The 12,826-nt window shown below is 42.1% G+C and overlaps 1 protein-coding gene across 1 annotated transcript in view; it reads left to right on the plus strand.

The window, feature by feature from the left end:
• Positions 1–4,498: 4,498 nt before the first annotated feature.
• The window catches only part of HCN1 (hyperpolarization activated cyclic nucleotide gated potassium channel 1), a 192,024-nt gene continuing 183,696 nt past the window's right edge, over positions 4,499–12,826 (plus strand). The window contains exon 1 of the mRNA XM_052670119.1: positions 4,499–4,958. Coding sequence (XP_052526079.1) covers positions 4,588–4,958 — 371 coding nt within the window. The 5' untranslated portion in view covers positions 4,499–4,587. The remainder of the gene's footprint in view (positions 4,959–12,826) is intronic.

Raw genomic sequence — 12,826 nt, forward strand, 5'->3', positions numbered from 1 at the left:
TTTATAAAAAGATAAGGCATTTGTTCATATGTACTAGTGCATTTGTACCAGTATACGTGAATGTGGTCACCCTAGGTCATGTCTGACAGCCATTTCAGACATGTGAGCCTTTCCACACTAGTAGTATTCATCTTATTTTTCTGTTATGTTACAGAACCTACCCCATTGATTTCAATTTCTTTTAAATCTTGCTTTTAACTTTCAGAGACATATTTCCCACAAGGTATGCTTCTGCAAAACATCAGGGCGCTGCTTTTGGGAAACAGGCAATATGGAGGGAGCTATCATTCACACCTGGCACCAGACTTAGGTGTCAGTTAGGTGTCGACAGATCCAATGCATATGCTCTTAGTGATCTTTACAGAAATCATAAAAAAAATGTGAATAATTGTATTATGTCAGTGTTGACTGTGGATACCTCAAACAGCACAGCTGAGTGAAAACAAATATACAGTTGGCAACCACCTAATATTCGTACTTTAATAGGTAGATGGACGTATGGTGTAATGTTTTCTCCAAGAGATAATGCAGAAGAAAGATTACTTCTGCTTCCCGCACATTACGGGATATTACATAATAAATGTTTTATTGGCAAACACTTGTTGCCAGAAAATATTTAAGGCTGAAGTCACAGCAAAGAACATAAGTAGGCTAGAACAAAAGCAAAATAACTTTATTGTGAATTTGAAGTGACCAGACATATAAAATGACACTTATTATGAATCTGGATTGTCCTCCTCAATGTCGCATGCATAGCTACTCCTCTATGTACATATTTTTCTTCCTCACCAATCCTGCTTTAGCATTTGACTTGATAGTGATTTCCAGAGGAGATGTAATCCTAAACATTCCCATAGGGCAGGAAACTAAAGCTTGAGATAGAAGGGAGATGTACTTACAATAGGCATAAAAATTTACTCTGCTTGTTAGAAGAAAAATAAATCCATTTTAAAACATATGTATTATGTTGTTACAGTGGTGTAAATTACTGGAATTAATAAAGTTATCATAGTCTAATAGAGCAATTAAAATAATTAAATACCCAAGTAAGAGAGGCTACTAAATTTTTAGAAATGATCCGTTAACCCAGAGCACTGTAAGAAGAACAAAATAAAAAAGCTTTCTATTCCTTGTTCTGATAACAATTTCTTGGAAACAGTTTATCAATTTCTTTTTCTGAGTATCTCCTGGCACAGTCACAAAATTGAAATCCAACTTGACAGAAAACAAGCTATACCTCTAGCTAAAGTGAGTTTGTGACCTTTCTACCATATGTAGCATTGGTGCACTCTACAGAACTATTCACACATGCCATGCTCCATTACTTCTCTTTCTGTCTGTGAAACCAAAATTCTCTCATCTAAACTAACTTGCTGGCTGGGCCTCAGGAGAGGTCAATTTTCTGGTTGACAACAATTTAAGTTATTTTGACACAGAGAAGAACAAATTCTCCTCCATAAAAACTACAGATTATAAAAATCCTCCATTTCATCTTCTCAGGATTTACTGCTGTAAAATGCATGATGCTCACACATTAAGGCCATTTAGGCCAGGAAAATATTTGTGACAAATGGTACTTGTGCACAAATAAGTTTATATTTCATCTACATAGAATAAAAATGATTTGATCTCATGTAGCTCATAACACCAAAATGTCAATTTTACAAATACATGTGCCCATGTTGTTTACACATACGGAGAATTTCAGAAGCATGCAGAGAATGCTATGTATACTGCAGGGTTTTTTTTCTCTCATTCAGAGATTTTCCAAAATCATAAGACATTTTGATGCAGTAATATATATAATGCTACTAAAGTAAAGAGAATATATCCAGATTATTGTTTGATAAAAATGGGCCAGTTAGGCCACAAGGAGTCATTCTGATAACTCTGTAGTCCATGCTAAATAAGGAGAGATAAACACTACCATAAATATACACTAAATAAAAGCAAAAGCAAAACTTCATAAAATAAGAAATTAGATGTTGTTGTATGCTACTTTCATGATTCAGAAATGAAGAACTGTCTGTTTTTTCAACGTACATTAGAATCTGCTTACTGCAGCTGTGATGCTTGCGTTTCACTACTCTGACTTACTCCATTACAAGCCCATTTTCTTTTGTACATGATGTGTTGCTGTACAGCTTATGCTGGAAGAGACCATTTAGGTCAAAGGTTTTGTGCAAAATACCTCTGAAATAATGAGTAAAGAGATAGTAAAACTGCCTTCTGTCAGGGAGGAAAGGTAAGGCTGCAACATATATACGCATTTCAAGTGTGGAAACTGTCAGTTGCACTGACACTGATGTGATAAACCGTGTGAGTATGTGGAAAAACACAGCGTGACTTTGCCTTTTTATCCTCCGCCTTTGAGGGTTTGTCAAATATGACGTAAGCTAATTCTCTTACAAAGGTGTAGAACAATAATAATAATTTCGTACTTTCTAATTATCATTTGGTGAAAGAAATTGGATGAGGGAAGGAGGTGAAAATCATCTGGGGATAAAACAGTAAGAGGGTTTTGTCAGCAGCTGTGCATAAGCCATCAGCAGCTGTGTACACACTCTTCACTGTTTTAGGATAAAATCATACAAAAAGTATCACTCCAGATGGGGAAGGCTTGTGTATGCCAGCTCTCACACAGTTGTGCTGCAAGGATATTCCTTCTCATGCTAGACCCTGCCCAGGATCCAGCCTCCATCTTGATGCATCCTTGCCTGCCATCCTCCTCTATAAGAACACCATGTTACTGTTACATGGGCATCATGCAAACCTTGCATGTTCCAGTGCACTGGGCATTAACAGTGCTAGGGGTGGAACTGCTGAGAAAACTTCTCATATTTGGCGCTGAAACAGCTCCTTGGAGTCACCTGATTTGCATTAATCACACTGCCATGCGTGGATTTCCATTTCTCTATCAAGTCTGTTCTAAATGACTGTTTGTAAAGGAGGTGCTGAATGACTGCATAGTGACAAATACTATTGAATATACCTGAGCTAATCTTAGGATATTTCACTAATTCCCTCAATGTATTTTTCAGATGCAAAATGGAAATTGTGATGAGAATTTGTGAAAAATAATTCTATGTCCAACCCAAAGGATCCCCGGCTCTCAGTCACTTGTACTTCTACAGGTACACATGATGTTAAAGGTTCTGTGATACCATCTGCATCATTCTGTAACCCACATTAAATCACTCTTTTATGTACAAGGGCCAAGTAGGTACATTTCTCATTTTTCACAGTGGAGATCAAAGCCCTCCTTTGCTCATTTTGCGGCTAGCTTCTTACCGTTGGCACATCTGGAAGCACCTGATGCCCTCTCAGATCCAACCTCACCTGCAGCTCCCCATATGTTAAACCCTTCTTCCAGGGCATTCCTAAGGTTTTGGGCATCTAGCCATCTCTCTTCCAATGAAAGCCCCTACTGCACACAGTCTCACTTGACATGTTATGCCTGGCACTGAGAGGCCCGTGCCCACAAAGCCAGGCTTCTTGCATGCCCTTATCTCTCAGGGCTGGAGCTGCACCGCTGGGCTCACACATGTCCCAGCCCACGGTGGCATGCTTGCACTAGGCTGCCTGCTCCCAGCCAGTGCTAACAGCAGAGAGCAAGGAATCAGAGATAGCAAAGGCTGCCAAACCTCAACAAGCAGTTTGAGTGTGAAAACGGATGTCACACAAAGCTTCCTCCCACCCCCTTTGCTCCTCACCACTGCACAAACAACAGACACTGCAGCAGCAAAGTGCAGCCTCTGGCTTCTTTTCAAAGTCATACTGTCCAAAATGCCCCCGCCATACCTCGGGACACTACCCGGACACGCTGCCACCCGACCACTGCCCCCACTTCTCCCGTCGGGCCACGTCCCGGCTGCACCCAGAGACTGCAGGACTGAGCGAGCTGCGATCCCCACCTTCACATGTCTTTACTCAGAGCTGTTTCCCGCTCTGGGCCTAGGGCATCCCTCACCCCGATTGCCCATATGGTAAGACACAGATCTACTCTCTTTATTTAATTCCATTTGACTTTATTTCTACTTGAAAACCATGCGCGGTCGCCCATCGGTCAGTCCCGCACGCGGACGGGAAACCCGTGGCCACCCCGTTCCGGACCGCCCCGTCTCGCTTCAGAGGCGCCATCCGACGCCTCCATGCGCCGACAGGGACCCCGAGCCCCCGCCCCGCCCCGCCCCGCCCCGCCCGCGGCACAGCTCTCCGCAGCCCGCGCCTCGAGCAGCCGCTCCTAAGCGCCTCGCGGGCAAAGCCCGCCCCGCCACCGGCCCCGCCCCGTCCCCTCGGCTCGGGCTCCTCGGCCCCACAAGGACTCCGGGACGCTCAATGTCAGGTTGGCGGTGCGGCTCGGCCGCCGGCAGGGGGCGGGCGAGGGGAAGCGGTGCCAGCCCTGCGCGGGAGCGCGGCTCAGTGTCGGCGGCGCTGGCCATGCCGGGCAGCGCGGCGGCGCGGTGCTGAGCCCAGCGCGGCCGAGCCGCTGAAGGGCACGGGAGGCGGCGGCAGCGGCGGCGGCGGCAGAGGCGGCGGCTGAGGCTGAGGCTTACCACGCGCTCTCCTTCGGCCGGGGCGCGCAGCATGGAGGGCGGGAAGCGCAGCTCCTCTCCCGGCAGCCGGGACGAGGGCAGCGCGAACGCCTTCCCAGCCAAGCAGGCAACCCCGGCGGAGAAAGCCCAGAGCAGCCCCGGCGGCGGTGCGAAGGAGCATGGCAACTCGGTGTGCTTCAAAGTGGACGGCGGCGGAGCCGAGGAGCCCGTGGTGGGCTTCGAAGACGCCGAGGGACCCCGGCGGCAGTACGGCTTCATGCAGCGGCAGTTCACCTCCATGCTGCAGCCGGGGGTCAACAAATTCTCCCTCCGCATGTTCGGCAGCCAGAAGGCGGTGGAGAAGGAGCAGGAAAGGGTTAAAACTGCGGGGTTCTGGATCATCCACCCCTACAGCGACTTCAGGTGAGCGCAGGGCTCCCGCAGGTGAGCCGGGCAGCGCCGCTCCCTCAAACTTCGGCGGGCTCCGGCCCGGCCTCGCTCCTTCCCTCCTTCCTCGCAGACCCGCTCTCCCGGTCGAAACTTTGCCGGGGGCAGCGTTAGGCAGCGGGAACGCGGCGGCCTCCCTGCGCTGCGCGCTGCGCGCAGGCGGCGGCTCGGGGCAGGGCGAGTCTCCCGCCGACCCGGCTCGGCGCTCTCCAGCGTGCTGCAGCCGGGGCGACGGTACCGCCCGGACGCGGAGGCCGCATCGGGGCTTGCGGGAGTGTCCCGGGCTGCAGGGTCCGAGGGAGTCCGCGGCCGCGGAGCCCTCTCGTCTGGATGCAGCGGGCGGGAGGGTGTTTGGGCAGGGCTGGAGACAGAGAGAACTTTGTCCAACGCTGCGAGTGAAAGCGTGTGATCAGAGGTGCAGCGGTAAATAGGGCATGAGCATGGAGTGTCGCTTTCAGAGTGAGTTGGATGTCTGTGACACCGGGATGCTCTTAGAGAAAGCATCACAAATAAATTCCCAGCAAGAGGTATTAAGGCTACGTCTTAAATGCGAGATTATTTCATTTTACTATGTATGCCAGCTGGCTGCGTGCCTTTGTAAATTTACCACTCTCTGTGGTATTTGCTGAAGAAACATCAGTGCTGTTAAGCATATTTGATCAAGGACTTGAAGTGGCCACTTTCTGTATACATAATAAGTGAATCATGTTAGTGAGTGTCTTTCAAAAAAGGAAAGCCCATCCTGTTCAGTAGTGACATGGGTCTCCTAAGAAAAAGTGGGCTAAAATAAAATGTGCTCTGGGAGGAAGTGTGGAGCCTGGGTTTCTGTGGGACTGTCAGGGTCCTGGGCAGTGAATGCTGCCCACAGCCCTGGAGCACAGTGGGACCCCAGCACACAGCCCCACACAGCAGGGCTGGTTGCTGGAGGTCCTCTCCAGTGCTTGCTAGCCTGGCTGTGTTGGCTGCAGAGTCAAGGATCCTCTGCTGCCTTCCTGCCATCAGAAGGGAAGCAGTAGGGCACGACTGTGGCGTGTGTGGGGGACAGGGGCTCTAGTGGCCTGCTGTTTCCTGCTTCTGTCCATGAGTAACTTGATTCATGTCAGGGTGACAGTAAAATGAATGAGGTTATTCCTGGATGTCGAGATGCTCATTTTGTTATAAACTGATTGTCCGAGTGAGGTATGCAGTCCAGCAGTGTGTTGGGCAGAATGAGGTTACAGACCGTATTTTGCACCCTGCAGCTCTTTAAGATGATGATACTCATGGTGATAGCTGGTGATACTCCTGCTTGATTCCATTACACAAATGTCTTCTAATGCTCTCCTGATTCTTCCTGTGGGAATGTTTGAAGATCATAGTTTGCTTCCTTGTTTTATGATAGGAATAAACACTTATTTTTAGGCCTGCGTGCGTATTCTTAAATTAACTGTATTTTTTCTGAAGTATTTGTTGTGTTAATTTTATAAAAATTAAGCTTTTTGTTTTTTTAAAGAAAGTTCATAGTTTTTGGTATTTTCTTTCCAGTCTTAGGCGACATGCCCTTGTCCATATCCTATTCTTTACTGTTTCGTTACTTTTTCAGTAAGAAATTTGAGCTGCATGTGTTGTTTTTCCTGAAATTATTGTAGTGACAATATTTATAGAAATGGATGAAGAAGTTGTACTCTGTAGTAAAGGCAGCTTCCTAAGCAGGAATAAGGACAATTCCAGTCAGTTGCCTTCGACAGTATCTCTGTGGCGGAGAAAACGCATTTGTAAGGGTGAAGTTGTTTTGATTTGTTATTGTATTTTCTAAGAATATATTGCTTGCATGTAAAGCACACAAAGAGGCACAGGTTCATCTATGTTAGTGATGGTAAGACCGAGAGAAAGAATACAATTTTCTATCAAAATAATATTATAAACAGATGAATGTTTCCCAGTATCAAAGTGGGAATATGTAGGGTAGGCTTGTAAATGTAGTTGTGATCAGCATGTGATCATCATGTTAAATGTGGTCACACTTAGGACGATACTGGATTAACTACATATGAGATAGGAAAACTCTGATGTACGCTTCTGTGGGTTCTTACCTATTTCTGTTTCTCTGGTTTTGAGTGCTTGTGTGCATTTGCTGCAAGTGGTGCATTTGGCTAGTGGTTCACCTAATTCTCTCATTTGTATATGTAAAACTTTGCATGATCATTGACAGTGAGCACTGTTTATTGACACTGCACTGCGTGGGGCAGGCAGTGTCTTTGTGCTGTCACAAATCCTTTTTATAGTGGGAGCAGAAAAGTATAGATTGTACAGAAACTCAGAGCTGGATGAACCAGTTACTCGCATTCTTGCTGGGCTTGATGTCTATTTTATTACTGTTTGCTTCTATCTGCTTGTGTTTCAGAGAAGAGTATGCTCTTCATCATACATATACCCTTGGAGAATTAAATTCCGTAAATGTTGCATAACACTTCTACAAGGGAGCTGTTCTGTTCCTGGTTGTCTCTTCCCAGTTTTCTGAGGTTAACCTCTGATTTGAAAGCTGTTATGTAAACCGAGCACCTAATGCACACCCACACCAAGGACTTCTGTTTGTCTCTTCTCAGCTCTGATTGATGCCGCTCTGAGCCTGGACAGCGTTTCTGTGCAGTGGCATGAGTCACAAAAGTGAATTTATCGTCAACAATTGCACTCCTGTAGTCCCATGTGCTTTCTGTGGGATACCAGGTGCCGTCAGCTGTGCCTGCTCACCTGGGTGAGCGCAGCCCCTGGGAGGGAGCTGCAGAAGTGGCCACAAATCAAAGCAGCACAGAGCCGGAGCAGACCCCAGCAATTGGTTCAGCCACTGCTGTAGGGGCTCTGTGCATTTCATAGCAGATTCATTGCAGACGTGAGTGACTCCTGTATGTTACTGGGTTCTAGTGTCATTGGGATTGTACGTGATAGATATCCCAGATGAGATCCCAGTAATTAATCATGCGGTGTCCTTAGGCACCTTTCGTGAGCTCTCAGAGTGTTTGCATGTGTATGCTTGGGCTCACGGGTTTGAGCCTGGGACATCTCCCTGTCCATGAGCTCACACAGAAACTCACAGCATTCTGGAGATGTAGTTTTTATTACTATATCAGCTAGAGCATCTACAGTGTGCAAGCTAAAAAGAAAACAGAGATGCTACCTCCAGAGCCATACGGGAGAGGAACATTTTAATGAGAAGGACTGAGTAGGACTAGAGTGGGCAAGTAAATGCAACCTGTGCACTCTGTTGGTTAAAGTTTTTAGTTTGATGTTTGGGAACAGCCTGTGACTGAAAGTGGAAACAACAATTTTAATTGGCTTCAAGTTGAAGTCAAGTTGTACTGACAGGGAGCTGTCTGATGGTGGTAGATGAGGAGGTGCAGTGCTGGCAGTGCTGGAAGCCTTTTTACTGTAGAGGTGGCTATGAAGTGTGAAGTCCTCTGCAACAATGCAATAATCTATTGCCTTTTTCTTCAGAAGAGTCCCTCTGAGTAAATTCTTTTCAAGGGGCCCAAAGCCTTATTTTAATGATAACAGAAAAGTGAATGTAGAATTAACTCTAGAATTGGAGCAGAAAATTTTAGAATATAGTGCATAAGAAGGTATTTTACGTGGAAGGCATACCATTATTATTTTTTTTAAGCAAAAAGCTAAAACCTTTTCCTATACAACTTTGAGTGTTCTCATATAAACATTTATAAATCATATAAAGCACTATTGATATTATCTTGAGACTAAATTTAATGTAAGGTTTTAATATGTTTTAATCAGAGTGAAAGACCAAATAATATTTATATTTAAATACCTAGTTACTTCCAGAATAATTGTTGTCTGATGCTATTAAAAAAGCATTCTCATCTTCTGCAGATTTACCTATCCATGTCATGCACGTACACATGACAAAGTGCAAGTCAGAACTGCGAATGTGCCTCAGGTTTTTGGTTTTTTTTTTTTAATAATTATTATACTTGTCTCCATTTTGAACATAAATTTGACTTCTTTTGAACTGGTGCTCACTTTCTGGACCTGCCTTAAATATCCACAGTCACCCCGATGAGGTAGACTCTGTATGTTATGGGCAGCTTAAAAATACATATTTCTCAAATTATTGCCAGTGCTGATTTAAAACCTGTCCTTCCGGGGAACCAATCTTCACTCTGTGTTATACGTATAACATATTTTAAGAAGCTTAGGGTAAGCACTTTGTCCCTCTCATTTGTCACGTCTGTAATGTCTCAGTTGAAGCTAATGAGCTTTATCCTTTTGTGAGCTGTTACCTACTCAGGTTTACACAGAGCAGTACAGTTGGGAAATAAGGCTGTATGTGATTAAGACAATATGTGTTACATCATCCTTATATGCAATTTATATAGCTATATATATGTATGTAAGATGAAGCATATAAATCATGTTGGTTTATATTAAATAGATCATTTACAAATTAGTGTGGGCTTTAATGGATACATTATGTCAGTGGTCGTGTAGGAGTATGAAACAGCTGTAGCTTTGGATTCTAAATGTAGTTGACTCAGTTTTGCGATTAGTGATGATTTTTTTTTTTTTCCACTATATCAAGGCTCTTGAGTTATTTGCTTATTACTAATTCTTGTAATTCCCGTACAAACTGATTTTTTGAAATTTATTTGGATTTGTGATTGAATTGCTGTTTGGCTAGGGCTCTCTTTCATGTATACTTTTCAAACTAGCACTTTTATTTTTATTAAGGGAAAGCTTCTAGTTAAACTATTCCTTTTACATAAGCATCACGCTTTGTACATCACTAACCATAGGGGAACATTGAGTATCGAACAGGTCATTAGCAGTGCTTGGCATTTTATTTACTATATCCCAACATTTTTTGTGCTTTACTTCCTTAATGCCCAAAAGCATAGAATGACAAAATTGCAACATTAATCTAAATAATTAATATATATTGCCAGGAAATTCTTTTTGACAGTAAGTTATGTATTGCACTTGATAATAGTTCCCCAAGTAAAATGCAGCTGTCACCAAGGTAGGTATTGGCAAGTAAGCAGTACGAAAATAAGCAACAAAATGTTCTGCTGGAGATGCTTTGATGTAGAATATGGGCCAGAAATTAATTTGATTCTTTTTCATCTTCAGTTGCTATTATTTTTAATATTGAATTATACTCATCATTAGCTGTCACTAATACATTTGTTATGAAATGGGTGACTAAAACTAGCTACTGGCATTTGTTTTTGCGCAAGCTGTGAGCATGTATGAGTGAAAATAGATATGTAGAAGTGTGTGTTGTGCCTCTGGGCTCCTTAGGGTCATGTTTTTTTAGTCTCCTTTGTGATTTTCTTCAAGCACTGCAATAGAAAGCCTGCTGAATCCACCTGAGTTGGTGCAGCCGCTGCTCATCTCTTGCACCTCGAGGGGACGTGGGAATGATTAGGACTTCATTTGTGCAAGAAAAATAAATTGTTTTGTTTCCATTCATTCGCTTGTCTGTAATGTAGAATTATAATGCATTGTTTGAGCTCACATCCAGGTCCATTTCTCAATTTTTATTTTGTTTATTTTCATCCTGGAATAACAGCACATTCATTGTATTGTCTTTTGAAATTTTAATGTTTTATATACATGAGAATATGAAGCAACAATTACAGCAGAGAAAGAGTTCAATAATGTAAGTCAAAAAGTAAATCCATTCTCTGTACTTTTCATTTAAGCAGGGATGTTTTGGAGGTCCCCTGCCACTCCCAAGGGGAAATACACAAGTACAGGACACTACATTTTAGAATATTTAACATATTTACAATCTAAGTAAAAGTAATTGTGTACATGGGGGCTTCAAGATACGTTTAAAAAAACAAAACAAAGATACCAAAATGGCCCCACAACCCACAAACCACACTGAAGCATTCTACAGTTCCTGTAGTTAATCTAGAGTGCGAGTCTTTGAACTTTGAGATGGGACACTCAATACCATGAAACCTCTTGTTTTCTGAGGTTTTTTTCTTTTTTTCTTTTTTTCTCCCTGTTGTTCTGAATGACGTGAGGGAAGTGCTTGATAAATATGTGTATAGAGAACAAGATAATATCAAAATTTAGATTTTATAACATCAGCATCATGCTTGGGCTTCTAGTATTCAATCTGTCATTCTCATGGTTACGTTGGTAAGACCACACGTTTCTGAATATCTACTGGTAATTTATTATTTCTCACCTCATCAAAATAAGTATTGCTTATAATTGCATCAGTAGAGGTTAGATTTCTTAGGTTGAGTATATGGAGAGAACTGTGAATTAGAATACTATGTAAACATGGCATTGTAAATAAAGTTCTAGATCAAGGACTTGCTTCAGGGGCTTTAACAATTACAAAGATGAGTAAAAATGCATAATTTTTGATATGTTGCTTAGGCTTTTTATGCTTATATAATCAAGTTAAAATTTTAGTGGCTTCATTTCTGATTGTTTAGTCTGGGATAGATTTTTCAGGGTACTCAGCAACAAAAACCTGTGATACAAGAGGTCACTTAAAAAAAAAAAAAGAAGTATGATGAATCTCTGCGTTTGCATTTGTCTCAACTTAGGTACAGTGACGTAGAATTTAATTAAGCCTTATCAGCTTTCTTGAGCAGCTTGGTTTGAAGACAGTAGAAAGCAAACTACTATTTCTAAAGAGGAGGGAAGAACATGAAAATTTGTGGGGAAATTTATTTCATTTAGATTTAAATAATCAATATCCTTTCTCATCTGTGCTTTCACTCAACAATGTGCTTGGGAGCCATCTTCTATGTCAACATGTGATTTTGGAGAGAGAAGAAACTCTTAACCTACTTTGCAATGTTTAATTTTTAACCTGACAGTACAGTTCTCGTTAATTGCTTGAAAGTCCTTTAGCTGTCTATTCTCCGATTCTTTCCCAGAGGCATGATTTAATTTTAAAAATCATAGTGTATTCAGCTCTAATTATTGGAGGGCTCGTTCTAGACACGTAGTAAGGTATGTTAATGACCAAAAACTGTATCAGCTAGAGTCAATGTCAGTGCTACCTCAAGGACACTGTCATTTAGCTTCCATAAAATCTCTGCTAATATCTTTTAATCTGATGATAGTCAGATTCAGGAAAGCTGCATGTTATGTTGAAATAATCTTACTACCTTGGTTTGCAATGCAGCTGGAATAAATCTAGAGTAAACTTGTAATCAGAAAATGTTCATTTGATTAGAAAAGAAATTCAGCCATTATATATTATAACAAACAAACAAAGCCCCAAAATCTTATTGCTCTCCCCCCCCAAACCTTTCCATATTTATGTTGCTGAAATTCCTACAGCTTGATTTGCAGTGTGTGGATAGGAACAGAATTCAGTTCTTACTTTATTAGCTTGTGTGCTGTTTGTGTTTGTCTTACCTAATGAAGCATGTTATTTAACAGTTTGCTGTGCTATTGGAATTAAGTGTGCTGCTGACATGAATACATTTTAAATCTTTATAAAAATCATACTTATTAAAAAAAACCATAATAACGTTTTTTTTCACCTGTTTTTCACCTGTTTTTTCACCTGTTTTTTTCACCTTTGTTTTCACCTGGAAAAGCACAGATATCTTGATGCTCACAGCCAAAGCTAACTAGAAATAGGTAGATGGTGCAGGCTAGTAGTCAGGAATTAATGTCTCTAATTATTTTGAATTTAGGTAATTACAGTAAATTTTTTTAGGCTGCATTTTTTATGTATTATTATGATTTTCTTTATCCAATCCTTAGAAATCCATTGAAGCATGTGCTTACATTGAACCTTATGTGAAAAGCTGTACAGAAATAAAACATGACCTCAGTGTTCATGAATTTGGGAATCAAGCCTCCACATTACA

The sequence above is a fragment of the Tympanuchus pallidicinctus genome, unplaced genomic scaffold (genome assembly GCF_026119805.1).
Source record: "Tympanuchus pallidicinctus isolate F22 unplaced genomic scaffold, pur_lepc_1.0 scaffold9, whole genome shotgun sequence".
NCBI lineage: Eukaryota > Metazoa > Chordata > Aves > Galliformes > Phasianidae > Tympanuchus > Tympanuchus pallidicinctus.